This window comes from Amphibalanus amphitrite, unplaced genomic scaffold (genome assembly GCF_019059575.1).
Source record: "Amphibalanus amphitrite isolate SeventyFive unplaced genomic scaffold, NRLGWU_Aamphi_draft 000067F_arrow, whole genome shotgun sequence".
Taxonomy (NCBI): Eukaryota; Metazoa; Arthropoda; class Thecostraca; order Balanomorpha; family Balanidae; genus Amphibalanus; species Amphibalanus amphitrite.
In genome coordinates this window covers 619,480-640,837 of record NW_024881563.1, presented here as the reverse complement: position 1 = coordinate 640,837, position 21,358 = coordinate 619,480, and the positions used below count along the sequence as shown (strand labels likewise).

At 46.5% G+C, this 21,358-nt stretch overlaps 1 protein-coding gene across 2 annotated transcripts in view; it reads right to left on the bottom strand.

The window, feature by feature from the left end:
- The window catches only part of LOC122378894 (protein strawberry notch homolog 1-like), a 550,127-nt gene that overhangs the window by 371,869 nt on the left and 156,900 nt on the right, over nucleotides 1-21,358 (bottom strand). For both annotated transcript variants that reach the window (XR_006256101.1, XM_043360535.1), the window contains exons 7-8: nucleotides 17,934-18,143; nucleotides 17,504-17,679 (exon numbers count right to left, since the gene is read on the bottom strand). Coding sequence is in view for 1 of the 2 variants with exons in the window: in XM_043360535.1 (XP_043216470.1) it covers nucleotides 17,504-17,679; nucleotides 17,934-18,143 (386 nt within the window). In the remaining variant the exon portion in view is untranslated. The remainder of the gene's footprint in view (nucleotides 1-17,503; nucleotides 17,680-17,933; nucleotides 18,144-21,358) is intronic.

Sequence of the window (21,358 nt, the reverse complement as noted above, 5' to 3'; positions counted from 1 at the left end):
AGTTATCTTTTCTAACGTAAATGTTGGTAGTCAGCAGATTCTATCCAGAGAATGGCGATGCCTATCTGTCGCCTGATACCAGAATACATCCCCGTTATTCATTATTTATGCACAATGTACATAGTAGATCCAATTTCCAAAGGACCTAATTATCTCTCAGCTCCGTTAGCATCGCCGACCGTTTGATGCCTGGGTCCTTTTCCTACCATGCGATTTTCAGATGCATGGGAACACATTGCTTAGTGAACGAACAGCCCGAGGCTGATAATCTGCGAGAGAAAAAGAAAGGAGTATTTGTGGCTGTTTGAGCCAGCAAATATGAAATGTGTCGCAACACTTTACGTGCGAACGCACCTTGCACTAAACATACCTATACACGTCCCTCATGGCATAGGCGGCGGAGCGGGGGGGGGGGGGGAGGCACCGGGGCACCGTGCCCCCTTGATTTTGCCATTTTAACATTATCCCTATAGGCGTTGCATGGAAATGGAAATGGAAAGAATGGGACCAAAAGTCGGCAGTGCCCCCCCCCCCCTTAATTGAAGATGTTCCGCCGCTACAGCCTCATGGCTACAAAATGAGATAGAGAAAGAAAGAGAGAGAGAGAGATAGAGAGAGAGACACAGAGAGATAGAGATAGAGAGAGAGAGAGAGAGAGAGAGAGAGGGAGAGAGAGAGAGAGAGGGAGAGAGAGTTGGGGAACGAGGAGGAGAGGAAGGAAGATGGGGGAGAGAAAGAGAGAACCCACAGCGTATCACGAGTGAAGTCTTTTGTTGATATTCATACTACCGCTACCCTGCCAATGTGCCCATCGTTGCGTTTTCGCAACACCGCTGTCTTTCCGATGTGCCCTTCGTTGCGTTCCCGCAACGCGACCGTAGTCATATTTGAAAATAGTCACAACCCTTTTTGTAGCATTATTTCTTAACAAAATGCATATCTACGCTATTGTAGGGACTCTGCAGAATATGTTTACACAATTTGCATTACGATATTATTAAGTACTTAGCCTACTTATCTTGGTTTTCGTGACGTCATCACTCACAAAACCTTCGACTTCCCTCTGGGAGCTCTAGGCAGTAACTTACCGGCCGCACAGACTTGTTACTGCGTAGCATCATGCGCACAACCATGCTACGCACGCTGAAATTTGTCTCATCGGTTACTCTCTTTTACACACTTCTCAAGCTTCGATCACGTCGACGCTTGCTTGCGTTGCGAAAACGCAACGAAGGGCGTAAATGGGTTAATCTGGTCCATGGCTATGTGATATGCCTCCATTGGGGTCTTTGGTCGGCGGGTCGCTATACGTTCCTGGAGTTTTCTGTCGGTGATACCATTGATGAATGTCCTAGTGATCGTCTCTACTACGCTGGACTCGTCTATTTTGTCCTTGTATGCCCGTCGGGAGAGTGTCTGAAGTCGTTCTGCATAGAGAGGGATGGATTCGTTTGGTCTTTGTACGAACGTCTGGAGCTTTTGTTTGGCTGTGTCTGAGTCGTCAAGATAGTGATAACGTTGGGTCATGAGAGCTTTGAAGCGTGCCCAAGAGTCAACAGACGAAGAAACTTCATGAAAGTAATCGAGAGCTGTGCCTTTGAGTGTTTGACTAGCGGCCCAAAGAGTTTGTTCCTCGTCGCCTTTGAGCGCCATATATAGGTTGTCCATTTCCGCTAGCCATTTGCAAAAATGATCACCGTTTGTTCCGTCAAAATGGTGTTTACCGGATACTGATTGATTTGTCATTAGCTGGTTTTTAAGAATGCCAAAGCCTTGCATCATTGCATCTATCATGGTGTTAGAGGGGGCAGAAGCGGAAGCATGCGAGCGGGACGTTTCTGGATGAGCCATCGAGACGATCAATTAACAGTTCACTAACAGTGGGAATATGAACTCTTTTCGTTACGTTATATCAAGTAAAAATTACTATACACACAAAAATTAAAACAAAAAATTTAGTGGCCACTTTGGAGTTGTCGGGACGTACCTGTTTGTGGTTGACTGGCCGTTGGGAGGGCACACACACTGCACTACCAGTCGTCGGAGTCGCGGTTGAGCGGGCTGGGCAGTTGTACTTGTACTTGTAGTTGTCCCTTAGCGATTGCGCGATCAGCGGGCGCGGGGTTGTTGGCGTCGGTGGATGGCTCTGGTGTCAGTCCACGGAGGGGTGGGAGTTCCTCTCGGCTCTGTGATTCGGCGAGTAGTACAGGTCCGGAGCAGCGCCGGCGCTGAGGCAGCTGGCGTCGGCGGAGCAGGAGGTGTTTGAGCTGGGTAGCTCTGAACTGGTTTGGGTTAGCGCCTTCGAGTTGGCAGCAGCGCTCTAGACACAGCGGGCAACTGCACGAGTGGAACCTGGCCGTGGAGATCGTGCAGAGGTCACTGCCGCAGCGGTGACAGAATCCGCACTCCTGGCAGAAGTTGCGTTGGCTGTTGTGCTGACAGTCACACGGGTCCTTGGAGACAGGCGCGGCGACTCTGGCCTGAATAAAAGTTTTGTGATATCCACAGAGGCGTGGCAGCACGTCGGGAAGGCTGGCTCTGAATGTAGAGACCGGTTCCAGTAGGCGCCAGCAGATGCAGTCTATCGAATATAGTTTTGGGTCGATAGGCACGTCTAGGAGAATTCGGAAGCCGGCCAGTGATTCGTGGAATGGCATACCACTGGCTGATCGCAGTATCGGCGGCAGAGACGAAGAAGCAGATGGAGGAGAAGACGGCTTCTTCGGCGGTTGGTTCGATCCGGGTCACGGCACCAATGTAACACGTGTGTGTTCTCGTGCCCAGAGCGGGGCACTTCGTGTTGTTGGCGGTCCTCGTCAGAGACGACGGTCTTCCGGTCGAGTTGTATTTGAGCAGCACAACACAGAGCAGGGTGATCGGCTACGGTGTCGGCACACGGAGCAGATGGTACACGTCCGATGGCTCTGGGACTCGGGGGTCTTCTGAATTTCCCTTTGCCGGGGTGCTCTCAGCTCGGCTCACCCGACCTAGTTTCTACTACATACTAGAACGTAAAACTATCCTGCATGACGGCCCGCTATTGGATTAAAACATTTTCGCTTTGAGACTCGTCTCGTGATTGGCTATTACTAGGTCACCGCCCCTCGGCTCTCTGGTAGCTCCCAGGAGACACGTGTCAAGTGAGTTGCCAATCGTCACACGCTGGCACCGTGGTTGAGGGGGGCGTAGCATGATATCGTTCTAAGAAACGCGTCGGAAGCATTGTCGGACATTAACCAGGTCACTATTCTGCGCGGGCCGGCATGAATGACGGATGGCGCGCGACAGGCTGGCGCGACTCAGCGGCACCGTCGTGGCGGGCTGGGCGCGCGGCCGAGTTACATTAAATATACAGATCATAGAACTGGAACTACGTAAAATATACCGAATATAAAAGTGAAGTTAACCTGACTGCAACGTTGGTGTGGTGTCGATTATGCAAATAATTGTAAAGTTATGATATGGCCGTCACGCAGGTGACGCTACAGGTAATTAGTATAGAACTACGCTAGATTGCACCGTAAACATAAATCGGAGAGAGTACCTCATCTCATCTTACAGATCTGTATCCGCCAATGATTTTTGAAAATGCATATTTTTAGGATCCATGTGAATTCCTGGTTCATTCTCTATCGATCGGCAAAAGTTGCGTTAAGATTGGTTCAGAAACCTGGCCGTGAGAAACAGTCTAAAATGTATCTGCAATTTGCCCGTTTTTACCCCCCTCTACCCCCCTAATTGACATTTTTTAATTTTTATTTTTTAGAAATGTAGATCACGTTGAGCGAAATCGAATGCGCTTTGAATTTTGAAAATCGGCCCGTTAGATCTCGAGATATCAGGGGGGGATCGTTAACAGCCCCCCCTGCCACTAATAGGGGTAGCCAGGAGCCTGCCACTAATACGGTTAACTTGACCTTGAAAGGTCAACTTGAAAATTTGACCTCAGGTCAAGGTCATGACATGACCGGAAAGGGTCATGTTGAATATCAGTCGATCCGTATCGTCGAGCTGAGCACATCTAAGGCGTTTTCACCGCTCTAGCATGCCTCTATCAAAAGTTATTTGCGAAAAACTGTTAGACACCATTCGTGACCTAAGATGACCTCAGGGGCATAAACAAGGGTCACGGACACCATTTTCATGTTCAGTGTGTCTAAACCACTTGTTATTCGGTGTTTGGGAGTGTTTATAATGTCTTTCGTCCAAAAGAGGCGCATTTCAATTTTCTCCCATTGACTTACCTATAATGGAGAGGTCGCAAAATTGACCTGACCTTAGGTCACCGATATCAAAATTCCGAGATATACATTTCATAGATACTGTTACCCTTATCAATCGCTGAAAGTTTCAAAGCGATCGGTCACTCGGTGTAGCTATGGCAGACATTGAAACTTTTTACGAGGTGAGGTCACTTCAAATGACCTGGTGACCTGACCTTGAATGACCTTGGTCTGAAATTTTCACAACATGTGTAGAATTGATGTATGATAAGGTGTACCAAAAACGGCGTTCGCGAAAAACCACAAGGGGGGGGGGTGTTCAAACACCCCCCCCCCCAGCAGGGCGCAGGTTGGTTCCGGAGACCCTTTGTTTTCTTCTCGCGACACATGAAAATGCAGCTGGCACGTGTCGTGAGGGGTCGTGCCGTCAGCTGATTACGCCCCAGGGTACGACAGGTCGCACACAGGTCGGCGACCTTCCATAAAACTCGTCACAACAGACGAGAGAATGAACGAGGAGTACTAGAATTTTCCCTTGACGCACGCTAGTAGCCGTCCCATGGCTCAGCAGGAGCAGACGTGACTCGTTCAAAAAAGTGTTCACCCCCAACACCGGCGCAGTCAAGCGCAGCTGAAATTTAGAGGGCATGTATACAACTCCTTGACCCACAGTGTGGTGGTAGTCCGAAACCGGGAGACCGGGGAGAAGTGGGACATTATTTTGACGTCAACTTCGAAAAATCGTAAAAATAGAATATTTAAGATTCAAGTAAATTGATTGCATTTACTGGTAAACGGTTCATTTTTACTTCATTCTTTACTGTTTTTATGCGTGTTTGTTCACGTATTACTTCTCAAATTTAAATTTTAGGAAAGGTTGACAATGTGGTGAACTGGGACACGTCCAGGAGAAGTGGGACAAATGATGGGGAGAACTGGGACTGATTAAGAAATCTGATTTAAATGGAATACAATTAAAATTTGATGACCCATCACGAAGAAAAAGATGTTTTAAAAATTGACACTAAAAGAAATCACCTCGATTACCTTTTTTGAACTGCACTGACAGCACTAAGTATCCTGAAAAATTGTCCCATGCATTTGCATGCGGGAGAACTGGAACAAGGTTTAGGCACGTTATCCCAGTTCTCCCCAAGTCGTCATTTTTATTTCAACTGCTCTCCCACACAAAAAGTATAACAGATACATAAAAAAATGTTTCTGCGTAATTAAAATGACTTCACTGATATCCGAAGGTAAACGGCCTGAACATTTCACATCGCTGAATAAACGGCAAATCGAATTAGAGTACAATGCCAAAAAAAACGTATTTTACCCCAACTCAATATCTCAGAGACAGGCAACCGGAAAAGTAAACCGCTTGGTTGTGACGTGCCCCGACTAAATTCATGAGAAAATATGCAAAAACAAAATTGTTTGTCCAATCGGTCACCCAGATATTGAAGGTGTCCCACTTCTCCCGCGTCCCAGTTATCCCCACTCTCCCCTACACTAGCGTACAATTTTTTTGTAGCTCTATTAGAACATTGACATTTTTTTTCAAAAAACTGTGCCAATGTAAGGGCTGACGGAAATCAATAAATGTAACACCTATATGCATCATAATTATATAAATTATGACTTATTACAAAGCTAAAAGCTCGCGCTATCGTTTGGTACCCAAATTATATACTTTTGTCAATCCAAAGCTCGAAGATGTTGACCTGAAGCAAGGTGACTGTTTTTGCGTTTGTTCGCCGAAGTTTAGCTTACGAGAATTGTCGGACTTTGTTGTACATTTTCAACGTTTTCAAAAGTAAGGAGAATAAAAGTTTTCGTCGTTAAAGATGCTCTGATCATTTTTGAACACGATAGTGGCCAAATGAAAACGTTCAAAAATAGTAGATATTTCGCGTCCTGGCCAGTTTTTGGCCTGAGTTAAAACACGGTGCACCGGCCCGGCGCGGGAGTTGAAGGGTCATAACTCATAGGCATCGTACTTGGAACACGTGGCCGTATTTGGCACCTAAAATATCTCTAGAAATCTCTATAAATAGTAGTACACTCGGGGGCAGATTGATGCTCTACAACTCTTTATCCACCGGGTTCCTATGGCTCAGCATTGGCAGCAGCCGCCTGGTACCGGTAAACTGTGCCGCTTCACTTACTTGTCAAGCGGCACAGCCTACCCACACCGTATGACACCGGTCTGGGTCGGTGGCTGGAAGGCGATGTGGGCCGCCTGTGACGTCAGCGCCGCGGTGAGGGCCGAGCCCAGAGGCATATCTCGGGTCGGCGCGGCGCGGCGGCTGGCGAGGACTGGGGAGTGAGGCGGGGTGAGAGGGTGGGAACATGGACCATCGCGCGGCTGAGCGAGTGTAGTTAACTTTCGCGTCTCAAGGCGGCAATTATTCTACCTAACAATTGCGCTAGAGCAGTTGTTTAAATGCCCTATGCCCAAGACAGCGCCTATCATCATACTTGCCATGAGCATTACGACACACTTTAACGTGGCATTGGGACAGCCGATAGAATTTATATCACACGTGCATCGAGTTGCGGAGCTGCATTGTTTATATCAGATACTTAAGCCCTTGATTGAGCTCATTAGTGCCTATCATTTCGCACAGCAATCGTCCAGAGACGTGGGAACTGCAGTTTTTGGATAGCGCGGCAGCCAACTTTAAGCAAATCTTACTGTTCCTCTAATGTGTGATCGCAGTCACCAATAGCAAACCGTTCCAACTAGGAGCAAATAAGTCACGCACCTGGGACGGCTCGAACCGGGCTTCTCCAACCGATCACCCTACGACACTATAGCGTGCATCCATTGAGCTACCGAGACCAGCGACTAACCGCCGCACAGTGGGCCGATATGACATTCTAGCGCGACGGGGCCTGAATCTTCGAACGGAACCCTTGGTTTTTCGCGAGTAATTCGCGTAAAAAGCGGTCGATCGCAACGAAACTTTCAGTACCCTCGCGATAACTACTTTTACAGCTAACCTGAAAATTTCATGACCCTGACCTTAATGATCTTTGACCTGTGACCTTCTTTCGAGACCATGTTTGGCCGGAATCGCGATTCAGCGTACCTATGTCGGCTCGCATTAGCCGCGGGTTTGCAGTCTTTTCTTGGCTTAAAACGTTCAAACATGGGATATTATGTTGCTCCCATGCATTAGGGTGGGTGTCAAGGTCACCAGAAGGTCAGGTAAGGTCATCGACCTTTGATGACCTTGGTTCACTTTTTTCGAGTTTTACATGTTTCTAGGCTAGTTTTTGGAGCTGAATTCGAATCTAGCAACCATTTGAACATTTACTATGTAGCTTTGGTGCCTTCGTAACATGTTACAAAGCTGGGGCATTCCACGATAGATCGTACCAGGCCCGTCACCCTCAGCTCTAAGATTTTAACGAAAATCGGTCCTAGGGGTAATCATAGGCCCCAAAGACGCCTGGCAAAATATCAGACTTCTCAGATCAAAACTTTTTGAGTTATATTGCATTACATTTTTTTTACTTCGGTTTGTAACGGTGAGTTTGATGGCCTATAACTCAAGAACGGGTTATGCAACCAACAAACGGGAAACAACACTAAGCTTGCGATGAACCAAAAATTGATATTACTTTTTAAAAATTCTAAAGAAAAATTTTGATTGTTGAAAAAAACCTTAATCTTTTTTCATTTGCCTCTAATGACTTTTGGGACCAAAATTTTTCACATTTTTATTTTTTCAAAATAAACTTCATGTCATTGCAAATCGACATGCAAAAAATTAGAAAGGTGTTCTTTCTATAAGTTCCTCATTTTCCCGCAAACAAAATCGGTTTCGGAGGGGTTGATACGACCCCAGCACGCCGTTTTGCTTCTAATAGAGGTAGAGCCTCGCGGAAAAAACGAACGTGTGTGCCGTTACAAGTCGCAGCGATTGGTACCCAATTTTAAGGTCTCAGGTTAACCGGTAGCGTCTGAGGTCAGGTCAAGTGACTGAAGTTACGGGTTCGGTTTTTAGTAAATAACTTCGCAAAAAATGGCCGCAGAGCCGCGATTTTGGCATCATTGTGTTCGCCTAGCTCAGGTGCGTCGAATGGTATACTTTTTGTTAGGGTGAGCTCAACTTAAGTAGTTGACCTCGGGTCAAGGTCAGGTCAGAGCCCCTCAGGTCACGAAACTGGGCAAAGGGGAATTTTTGGCATATCATTCATATCATTCATATGGCATATCATTCGATTCGGAAGGCCTTCCCGAGTCCATTGGTGGCTTTCCCGACTCTCTAGCTCAAGTTGATCGGGAGTTATTGACTAAAAACTCGTACGACCCTAGTGACGTCATAAATGACGTCACGCAAGGTTAATAATGCAAAAGTGAAGCATTGGACTTTGCAAGGAGTGCATGAAATCACGATACCATGTACGTGAGATAGTTTTAGATCATTATCGGCGCCAAAATAACAGATTTTATATTTCCCCATTGACTTATAACAGTGATGTCACGTGACTCATGTGACCTTCAAAAATTCCCAGATATATAAGTTGTGAGACCTCTGGAGGACACCATGTATGCGTCCTGTAACTTTTATCTCGGACAGCTATGGTCATTGGCGTCCACAACAATGTCAGAACCAAACAGCCTTTTTCACTCTCGCGTTTATCGGAAAGAGGGTTGGATGAACCCTCTTTTCATTTTTTTTTCAGATGACTAAGACTTCAATTGAAATTTCAGTAACCCGTGATGTCACTAGGCAGCTTTACCACGCCATTTGTAAGCTCCCCTCCCAAAATCACTATTCGAAACCGTTATCGTGACGTAAAATAAATACATTTATAGAAAGAACACCTTCCTACTTTTTTGCACACCTCTTAACAATGAGCTAAATATTTTTTTAAAGAAATAAAAATTCAAAAAAAATTTGGTCCCAAAGTCCAAAAAATACAAATGAAAGAAAACTCGATATGTCATATATCAAAAATAGCGTATTTTTCGAAATTTCAAAAATACATTTTAATCTCTGTTTCATTGCAAGTTCAATGTTATCTAACATTTGGCATTTGAATAATCCGTCTTAGAGTTACAGCCCGCCAAACTTAGCGCTGCAAAGCAAGATCCAAAAAATGTTATACGCCATAACTCAAAAAATACTTATCTGATAAGCCTGAAATTGTTACAGGTAGATTCAGAGCCCCTGATTACCCATGAGACCAATTTTCGTCAAATTCCGAGAGATGAGGGTGTCAAATTGGAAAAAAGTGGTACGATCTATCGTGGAATGCCCCAGCTGTCAGAGGCGGTTGCCACCTACTGCAAATACCCGGGAAAACCCTTACTGGTTGACCTGACCTGACCTGACCCGACCTGGCCTAAATGTATGAAGACATCATCTATGATCATAAATAACATTATATTCGTGATCAGCACCACCCAAAAAAAAAAAAAACCATAGCAGCCACCCTTTACGACGTTCTAACAGGTCCCGATTTCCCGACTTTTGGGTCATTGACCTGACCTGGAAGGTCAACCGATGACCTAGGACCTTACAGTTGGGTATCATCAGCTTCCTCTTGTCACGGGCAACACGCTCGTCTTTTCCGCGAAGCTCTAGCTCGATCAGGAGCGAAGTGGCGGGGGGTCCAACGGACCCCTTCTATACGTTCGCGGCTGGAAAAACACCACTAGGGGCGAGGGTTAAGCCAAATCTGAGGGCTTATTTCAGAAAGACCGCTAAAAGAGCAATTGAATGCACTTTTCCTCGACGATGTAGCTCTATTGGACCCCGAGGTAAGGGCCGGTTTTCGAGAAATGTTGATATATGCAACATTTTACCTTTGATGACCTCTGGTGACCAGGCACGTAGCTAGGATTTGGCCAAGGGAGGGGCGGAGGAATCCCGGGGGCCTCCTTTCTACAGAGGGCCTCCTCCCTAAAGGGGCCTCCTTTCTACAGAGGGTCTCATGCCTACATAATTACATATACAACATAATGCAGACTTTTGTTCAGCTTTCATATGGCCAGCGCACTGGTATGTTTCTTTATTCTTACCGCTGTCGCGGTAAGAAACATACGCATATCACAAGTCTCCGAGTGGCATGGTAACTGGCAAAAAAAAAAAAAAAACTCGGGCGCCGGCGGCGGCGGCCGGACCGCAGCAGGAGGGGGAGGATCTGCGAGGAATGGGTGGATACTGGATGACGGTCAGAGTAACACTTGATGTATTATCATATATCGTTCAAGTATTCCGGGCGGGCTCTGAAAGACTCTGAATCGGGCGGGGGCCTTTTTGGCCCCCGTCAGAACTCGAAAAGCACGCATCGTAGCGACAAACGGCAACGGCGTTTGATAGTTCGTTGAACGACTTACAACTTTTGTAAACAACTTTTTTGGGTCAGGTCAATATTGAGGTCGCCAGAGGTCATAACAATTAACATGGTTTATAACGACCTACATAGATAGGTCAACTTCAAAATCTGACCTAGGAAGGTCACGCTGGGTACCAATCGGCGCGTCATGACCAGGCGAACGGTTTGGTGCACTAACAACTATTTAGCCCCATCATGTCGTGATTTATTGGCTAAAAACTGTTGATGACCTTACCTCACCTCAGATGATCCTTCCCGGTGCCCCTGTCAGTAAATGCCACTGGGTGCTTACAGATCAGATAATCTGACGTAATTCAGAAAGAATTGGGTGGTTTTGACTCGTTTTCTCGAAGCAGGACACAGTTCATTATATTTTCCAATAGGCTTGTCACGATTCTGACCTGACTGACGTCTGCAAGATTGAAACTATACGGTTATCAATTTTTTATGTGTGAATGATGCCACGTTTACTTGCTGTAAGTAAAACATGGTTTCGTTAGTAAATTTTCCTAGGTCCAGGTGGTTTGCTTCATTTACGCCGTAGATGAAACAAACAATCGATGGATAGGTATATATTTATTTCCCGGTCAAATAAATTATTATGAGTTGTGCGAAGCATGGCTATGGGAAGATCACCACGGTCTGATAAATGGTTTGGGTAATTGCATCCATCGTAAAAATACCAACACAGCCACAGAGGGCTTCCTCTCTACACATTGCCTCTTATCTACAGAGGGCCTCCTCTCTGCTGAGGGTGTCTTTCTCTCCAGAGGGCCTCCTTTACAGAGGGCATCCTCTCTACAGAGGGCCTCCTCTCTAGTCTCTACAGGGACCTCCTCTCTACAGAGGGCTTCCTATCTATGTAGGGCCTCCTCTCTTCAGAGTCTCGTCTCTACACAGGACCTCCTCTATACCGAGGACCTCATCTCTGCAAAGGGCCTCCTCTCTTCAGAGGGCCTTCACTCTACTGAGGGCCTCCTACCTACAGAGGACCTCCTTTCTACTGAGGGAGTCCTCCTCTACAAAGGGCCTCCTCTCTTCAGACGATCTCCTCTCTACAGAGGGCCTCCTCTCTACAGAGGGCCTCCTTTTTACAGAGTGCCTCTTTTTTACAGAGGGCCTCTTTTTTACAGAGGGCCTCTTTTTTACAGAGGGCCTCCTTTTTGCAGAGGGCCTCCCCTCTACAGGGGGTCTCCTCTCTAAGGGGGCCTCCTCTCTACACAGGGCCTCCTACCCACAGAGGGCCTCCTCTCTACTGAGGAGTCAGAGGGGCCTTAGCGGTCAGACACAGACACTAGTGGTTATTCACAGGAGATGAGAAGGGCCCTAGCTGTCACTTGTCAGGCTGGTCAGAGGGCCCTGATTGTTCTGACGTCATGTTTTAGATTCCCGGGTGAATTTCGTTCGCCTCCGACGTGATTTTGGCCAACGTGGGCCTTCGGCCCACGTTGGATTCAGGCCGAAAGGATTCAGGCCAACGTGGGCCTTCGGCCCACGTTGGCCTGAATCCTTTCGGGGGGCCTCCTGAAAACCCCAAGGGAGGGGCGGGCGCCCCCTCCGCCCCCCCCCTTGGCTACGTCCCTGCTGGTGACGTGACCTTTGACCTGACCTAGAAATGACTAATTACTCCATCTGGAATTTCGGGCGCTCTTTCGAATGTCACTTACTACGTGTCGCTATGTGGCCCAAGAGCCGAGTTAGAAGGGGAGTGTTCAATCAACACCTCCCGGCCCGGCGCGTTTGACGCCGAGCACCGGTCCAGCGCGGGTTGATGATTGGCTGCTACATCCAAAGTCGCAAAAAGTCGCAAAAAATGACTGTTGGATCTTGTAGTGCAATGAATCATTGACATGTAGCGAGATTTTCGAAGCGGTACTCTGCGGTACTTTTTTTTAAAGTCTATTTGTGTGTGACATCAATTATGTGAAACTATATTTTCGTCTTCAAATCTTTGCAGTGCCAATACATCATAACCAAGTAAGAGTTCGCCATTTTCATGTGGTTATGTGTGTTCTGCAGACCCGGAGCTATCGTTTGATGCATATAAATGTGGAATTCCTCCTCAAATTGTGATTGTTTTCGTGGATCAAAGATACGTTGTCGAAGAGTGCGGGGGACGAGTTCGGTCCAAACGATTCCGAAGTTCGTGTTTAAGCTGAATTTTCGCCATGAAATAGCAGCTGTGTTGGAAAACAAAGACCACAGCAATGTAGTATGATCATTTTTGAACAAATTGGTATAGGTTTCATTGCACATCCACAAAGTTCGATTTTTTTACCCATGTCGTGCTAGACCTGGCGATCGGCCCAGTGTGCGCCGGCCGCCGCGGTCAAACGCGATGAAATGTCACAAAACTGTCATTGGCGGTCAGCGGGTGAACGTCATTTTGTTTTCTGCTACCGGGGACCATTCTCGGTAGCCAAGTGGATGAACGCTCTTATCGTGAGCTGACCGGGGGGGGGGGGGGAAGCTCGGTTCGAACCCTTCAGAGTGCCCGACTTTTTGGCTCCTGGTTGGAACGGTTTGCTATTGATGGCTGTGACCACATATTAGAGGAACAGTAAGAATCGCTTTAAATGGGGGCGTTAGCTGCCGCACTATACCCATAATCCCTAGTTCCCACGTCTCTAGACGATTGCCGTGCGAAACAATAGACACCAATCTGCTAAATCAAGGCCTTAATACTAACGTCTAACATGTTATACAAAATATAGCTCCGCGCACCTCGATGCACGTATGACATAAGTTCTATCGGCTGTCCCATTGCCACGCTTAAGAACTGCTTTAGCGCAATTGTTAGGTAGAATAATTGCCACCTTGAGACGCGAAAGTTAACTAAACTCGCTCAGCCGCGCGATGGTCCATGCTCCCACCCTCCCACCCGGCCTCACTCCCCAGCCCTCGCCAGCCGCCGCGCCGCGCCGACCCGAGATATGCCTCCGGGCTCGGCCCTCACCGCTGCGCTGACGTCACAGGCGGCCCACATCGCCTTCCAGCCACCGACCCAGACCGGTGTCATACGGTGTGGGTAGGCTGTGCCGCTTGACAAGTAAGTGAAGCGGCACAGTCTACCGGTACCAGACGGCTGCTGCCAATGCTGAGTCATAGGAACCCAGTGGATTAAGAGTTGTAGAACATCAATCTGCCCCCGAGTGTACCTAGGTAGTAATAGAAGCATCCTTTCTTGATGTCCACTGAAAATTTCAAGTTTCTGTCGTTTTTGGTTTCGGAGATATGACCTTGTTTTTCAGGTCATGTCATGACCCAAATGACCAATTCTCAACGTCTTGCGTTGGCTATCGGCCTTGTGAGCTTTTGACGCATTGATTTCGGCCTTTTTTGCCAGTCTTACCTCCCACCTATTATGGAACATGTTGTTCGACAATGTACAGATGTCAAGGGCAGGGTCAAGGTCAACCTAGGTCATCTAAAATAATTGCGTTTTAGGCAAGCTGAATTTACTTTTCGTGAAGTTTTTTGACTACATTTTTGGTAAAAGCTTCTCAGATCATGATTTCATGCAATATGGACACAAACAATCGGTGCACACATCAGTATACACACAGACACACAAACACATATCATCGACCTTGACCTAACTTGACCTGAAATGACCTCAGCAGCAAAAACCTGGTCGGGTAGTGTGACAAAGAGTTTCTAGCTGGCTTGGCACCAGAAAACGGCATCGTCATCGGTATATGATATGCAGCGCACTTGATATCCAACGGTGACCCAAAACAGCAACATTTTTAGTTTGACCTGACCGGGAAGGTCAATGACTAACCTGAGAAGGTAAAACTGGGTATCATTGCATTCGTCTCTTCCCAAAGAATCTTTTTGGTCTTTACCGCGAAGCTTTATCTCCTACAGGAACGACATGGCGCGGGGGGTGGCACCCCCCCCCCCCCCATGTGCGTTCTAGGATGGGAAAATGGCATGTGCGGCGAGGGTTAAAGGGAAATTATTCGAGTAGGCTGACGAAAGTAGCGACTAGCAGTTGGATCGAGCTTTGGAGGGCCATCATTTGAAAATTACGCAATTTTGAGACGAATGACTTCGGACTGAGCCTCGGCCACCTTCCTCTACACGTTTCACTGAATAACTTCAAATTTTGAAGAAAAAAAAACTGAGAATACCTTTAACCCTCCCATAGGCCCGGTCGCAGAAGAGGGGGACACACACACACACGCACGCGCACACGCACACACACACACACCGTACGTCGTTTCCATACTCAGGATGTTCAAATCCTTCTCATGCACGCCGCAACCCTCGATCCGGGCTGGACAGGCAACTAAATCTCATGCGGGCTGCTCCCTTGGAGCGGTACCGCTGCTCCCAAGGGAGCACACCCGTAGCCGGGTGCAGAGAGTAGGGGAGAGTGGGACAAAGCGGCCACCCGGGGCAAAGCGGCCACCCATCGTTTTAGCCCTTCATAGCTGGCGTTAGTTCCAATTTATGGTTTCCAATTACACTTCTCTTCACGGTCGTTCGAATGAGCCAGACCGGGGTTTCAGGCCCATCACCACTGTTCTGTGAAAGACGGCAAAGCATTTCTTGCCAGGTTACCAGTTCTATGTTTACAATTTTTAAATGTTATGTTATTCCATAACCGTTTGGAATTTTTATAAGCGTTCTTGTCCATGCATTGCATGGTTATCGTACATGTATTCTACCAAGTTTAATGTTTTTTACCCCACTAATAGCTAAGCTGGAATATTTTTGTCTCGGACAATATGCACGGGGCAAAGTGGCCACCCCCCAATTGGCCATAAGTTGTTTCCATCTGGATAAAAACATTATTTATATTCAAACGTGTCGTCATGCATTCATCTTGGCCAGTTTTCAGTTGCAAGAGTCAACAAATAATGCAATTAAATGTTTTTTTTTCATGAAAATCCTTTCTTTGTTTACCTACAGGTAGAAGATGATAAAGTAAACATCAATCCTCGCTTAACCCGCGACCGCCTGGGGGAGGGGTCGGATCCGACCCCCCCCCCCCTCCGTTTTTCTTGAATAACTCATGAACCGCTTGCGTTATCAACTTGAAACTTGGCATACCTTCTCCCCCATCAATTTGACGTCTCCTGTGCAATTTTTAAGAAAAAATTTAAAAAATTTTGAGATATATCGATTTTAGTGATGTAACTACATGGCGTTTTAGGTCAAAAAGTGGTAAATGTTTAAAAAATCGCCAAAAATCGAGGTTTTAAGCAAATTGCAAATTAAGGACATGAGAAGACGCAGCTCAACGAGTTCTTTAAAATGGTCATCTCGGATTTTCCATAAAATGCGTTTTTCACCCCTAAAAATTCAAAAAACTATATTTGTTGGAAAACAGCTAATAAAATCCAAAATTTTGAGAATTTCCACAAAACCGGAATATATGTTATAGAGCTCTATTAGAACATTAGATGTCCCAAATTTCAACTTTCTATCTCGATTTTTGACCAACAAATTGTAAAAAATAGCTTCAGACTGCATAGGGCATGGTGACGTCATAAGCATTTTCGCGAATTAGAAGCACTTCTGAACATCGCATGTGAAAACAAATGGCACCACTAGATTCCTGGGACAAAGCTCCTCAAGAAAAGTGCATTTTATGTCAAAAATAAAAAGTTGAAAAATTGACTTTTTCTTCGCCCTCGTTTAGTTATGTATGGCATAAACGATTTTTTATGCTTTCAATGCACACTTATCACCAGCACAGTGACTTGGGAGTTGGGGTCACATATAACCATTACCATCGGATTTGGCGTGAAAAATAAGCCATAAAACATGTGTCGCACGCCCATGTAGCAGAAAGTGAAAACCGTGACCTTTCGTGACCTGACCTGACCTTGACCCGTACTTAGTATGACCCCTATACGCACATGGTACCTTCACTAGGTCTTTGAGGTCATTTGTGGTGAGTTTCGAGCAGCAGCTATCGATTCCGCTGTCCGTAAGCCTAATCATGCAAAACCCCAGAATTTGACCTTTGACCTGACCTTGACCCGAAAGTTGACCTCAATCTTAAAATCTTAAGAGTGCTTTGGGAAGGTCTCGTAGAGGCCTTTCGAACGCCGCCTCGCGGGGCTCGATACGACCATTGGTTCTCGAGATAACAGGGGGGGGGGTCGGATCCGACCCCCCCCCCAGGCTGTCGTGGGTACGGAAATAGCCCAGGCGGTGCCGGGTTAAACCTTGTCACCATCAAATACCCTAGTCGTACATGAGGCAACTATTTTGTTTCACATATCGGGACTTGAGAAGACGCTGGTGGCCGCTTTGCCCCAGGGTATGGGGCAAAGTGGCCAATATGCATAGGTTTAAAGTTTTGTCAATATCTTCTTGACACCTTTTTTTAAACCCCACATCTGTTCTCCGGTGAATTTCCGGGAAGCACGAAAGATCTCTTTTTAGAAGTGTCCAATCGTCCGATCCTGATCAAATTTGTGTGTTCGTAAGCTTGCTCTGGCATTGCTTGATCTGCCAAGACAGACAAACTTGAGAAAAATCGAGTGACTGTACCCTTTTTGAAGGTTTCTAAACAACTTGTATGAACTTCACGGGAGGACAAATGTGGGGTTTAAAAAAAAAGGTGTCGATATGTGAACACCTTTGGAAATAAAACGCAGTTGAAATAAAAGGCAACTTAATAGGGATCACATTGGTATAGAAAGAATCTTTCCAAGCTTAATAATCAAGCGTTGGCATCGTGAGAAGCGTTAGGGTGGCCGCTTTGCCCCACTCTCCCCTACTTGAGGGCTGGTCGGCTTGTCCACTCGGACGGGCTCAGCCCCGGTGACTCTCTAGGGTCCCTGCCCAGACGAATGCCTTCCCCTAATTCCTATCATCCTTCCGGCTCTGCAATGGTTTCAATGGACCGAAAGGGTTTACTCCAACAAAACAACACAACAAAGAGCGCTCGCCTTGCTGACCTTGTTAAGGGCGTACACGCTGATTTTTCCGGCGCCGATGTCGCTCAGGTCTCTTTCTGCGTCGTACTTAAGGTCGTTGGAAACGGATACCCAGATGGCTTTTTTGCGGCCTTTCAGGTAATTCTCGTAGATCAGTCCTGCGATGGTGCGTCCTTTGCCGACACCCGCACCGTCACCTGTCGACAGACAGCGGCTCAACGGTCAGCTCCGCGCTGACACACTGCAGAGGCCTAGCCAACCAGGCATCAGCACAAATGCCTGGATCCCGGGTCCGCTCGGACCAAGGCCGTTTTGCATTGGGTTTTATCAGGATTCGGATTGGGTTTTGACAATTGTTATACAATATATCCGTCTCAGCCATAACGAGAGCGCGCCGCCGTCTGGCATTGGACCGCGGCGCGGCCACTGCCAATGCAGCGCGGCCACTTACCGACTAGGAAGCCAGCGCGAGTGCCGTCCTGCAGAAACTGCGAGTGCGCCTGACAGGAGTATACGACGGCCTCCAGCTGAAGCGCCGACAGCCGGCCCTGGCTGATGAGCTCCTCGGGCAGCGACAGCCGGTACCACACATCGGTGGGCGGAACGCTGGCCAGTGAGGCTGTCTCCACCACCGGATCTGGGTGCTTCCGGCCCAGCTTCACTGCCGGCAGGGAGGCCGTCAGCACACACCCACACCGAGAGGAGCAGGAGGTAGGGCCGCCAGGAGACAGAGAGAGGATAGGGTAAAGCAGGCTTCCTGTTCCTCTCGGATATAAGTGTTTTTGTTCCTCTCGGTAAAACAGGTGAAACGGAGACTCGTTGCATCAGGACCCGGTTCCAATCCGTTTCCACTATTCCACAACCCAGTTCCAGCGTTTCTTGAAATTGAAGGCTCTAGACTCGCTGATTTTCTGTTAATTTTTCCCTTGCATGAGCCTCATGGACCTTCAGTAAAAAAACGTCCCCCCAGTATCGACGGACAATCGTCCCAGACACCCGATTATCTTTTTGGGTTAAACTTTTACCCAGCCTTTTCTCAGACACCCGATTATCCCTTTGGGCTAGCCAGTCTTCTAGCCAGCTTTTTTCACAGAGTGCTTGGATTTACCAAGCGCTTTCTCCATGTCTCCATTGGCGACGGTTGAAATGCAGAAAGGCGGCCCTGATTGGGGTCTACCTGTAACGCTCCTCTTCTCCTTAAAAGGAACTTCTTCCGCCCGCCCTTGACGATGAGAACTGGGACTCCATATCAGGCAACGTCCTTCTGTCTGCTGCCAGCTTAGAGCATGCCGATTGCGCGACTACGTACCGTAAAGTGGGGCTATTTGAGACATTGGGGCTATTTGAGACAGTAAGGTAATGGTATAGTAAAATCGCTGTAAAATGAAAACCGTTTGATGTTTTTTCGTCATTTTTGCTTAAGCTGATGTGGAATTGAACAATGAATGCTCTGAATAACCTTTTTGAAAATTTCGAAAAGTTCTGAAAGAAATTTGCAATAAAATACGAACTACAGAAAAACGCACAATTTAAGTTGCTCGAAAAGGACCCCTACCTGCAGCTTAAAAAAGTTGAAGTTTTAACAGCTTCGCCACTGTATCTATCGCTACTACCTTTTTGCTTATAGGTTAAGCAAATTTTTCATGAAAATATTATACATTGTTAACGTTACTGCCGATTGCGTAACCCATTGTCTCAGAATCCCGATGATGCCCACCTGGTCAAACCTCACCGATATGCCTAATAACTACTGATAATGGTGATGCCATTGCACCCGAGAAGACTTATCACCATCTACTTGAAGTGCATCGAACGTTCGACATGAGCAACACCGCTGAATCGGTCGTGGTCATAAACGTGCAGAGGGTTCATGTTGGGTACTTTTAGCAGCAAGCAATATTTACATGTTCGTAGTATAGCATAATGACCCTTTAGCTGGTGACCAAACTAGTTATTCTGATGAATATGTGCTTACAATGTGCTTCATCAGTCACTGACTCATTCGACAATCAACATATGTCTACCTTGGTTGACCAAAAAACACCATCGAATGTTACAACACATGAACGTACTGTTAGGTGAGCCTATCCAAGTACTTGATGTGGTAGGGTAACCGGCCAATTGATACGGCATGCAGCGATCGAGGAAAATCGGCATAAAATCAAAACCGTTTAACATTTTTCTGTTATTTCTTCGCATGGAGATGTACAATGGAACAAACAATCATGCAGACCATTCACTCAATTTTTATTTTTTACTGAAAATATATATATTCATCGTACACTTCAAACATGGTTAAATTACAGACACTTTACAAAAAAGCAGAGACATTGACAGCTTAACACAGCTGGCACGCAGGAACATTAGTTTGCCCCGCGTGTAAAGTAGTAAGCCAGCTCTGGATCGTCCATATAGTCGCGGCTAGTCTCGACCTCGAGTCCTTGCGCCCTGAATTCTGATTTTATTTGTTGGAACAGTTCACGGTAGCGTGCTAAACGAGCGGATATGCTGGGGTTATCAACTGCTGGAGATGGTGGAGAGCGACTATAAGTGTGGCTATCGGCAGTGATGGGTGATGGTGTTGTGTCAGAATTCATGCTAGGCGCTGAGGATGGTTGTGTGATATCAGTGATGGCATTGTTGGCAGAGTGTCCTGAAATTGATTTTCCGGAGAGTGTGATTGAAGCCGCAAGGACGTCACTATTTCAAAAGACGTCGATATCGGTGCGGAGCCTAAGCCACTGAAGATCCCTTAAATCTCTTGAAATTAGCGATTTTCACTGTCAATTTTTAATAATAGCACCTCAAGGCACCTCAAATGATCATATATAGACACAAAGTAATGCCAGTTTACCCCTAGTACAATACAAACTTCAATTATTCACCACAAACACAAAAACAACACTTTGAAGATGTTAAGTTCTTGTCCATGATCGTACACAACAGTCAACAACAAATATGCTTCAACAAAAATCAGCCGAAGAGCCAACGGCTATCTCTAAATATTGACGTCATAGGAGGGATATTATATCGAGCAAGAGGAGTGACGTAAAAAACAGACGTCCAAACAAAGAGATGGAAAACAGTTAGGAAAATTAATTTCCATAGCTTCCTGTTATGAAATTCAATTAAGAAAACTCCAAGGTAGACGCTGAATTTTTCTTGGCTGTAAAAAATGTGAAATCATTGTGCACTTTTCAGTTTTGTACCGACGTCGATTAAACGGGAATGACAAGGTCAATCGACGTCCCCAACATTGCGTGTATTTTTAAGCCAAGGACGGCATACTTAAAATAAAACTGTTAAAATTTGGTAACTTTATTTTAATTCAATCGAATAAACACAAACTTTTTCAACAACCAGTATCAACATATGCAAAATTAACTACCTTTGAAGTTCATGCTCGAGGGGCAGCGCTATCCCGTTACTGTGACCTTCTGAGATCTGCTTTGGGCATTCGGAGGCTTGTGTGGGGCGAGTGTAAAAACCGGATGTTCACAGTTCAGTATCCGCTTTATTTCAGTTTTCACTATTAAAAAAGTAAAAGTTAATGTTGGAAACTTTTGAGGGTTAGGGCACTGATCATTAGTGGGCCCCCTCTGTCTAAAGGCTGGCTATAGAATGAAGAGCATCAAACACGAACAGTAGCGGCGGAACACCTTCAATTAAGGGGGGGGGGGCACTGCCGACTTTTGGTCCCATTCTTTCCATACAACTACCATAGGGCTAACGTTAAAATGCCAAAATCAAAGGGGATCACGGTGCCCCGGTGCCCTCCCCGTTCCGCCACCTATGAACACGAAAGCAAAATCTAAGGCATTTTGGAAAAATGAGTATGCCCCGCAGCGTCCGATAAAGTTACCACCTTCCAGTGGG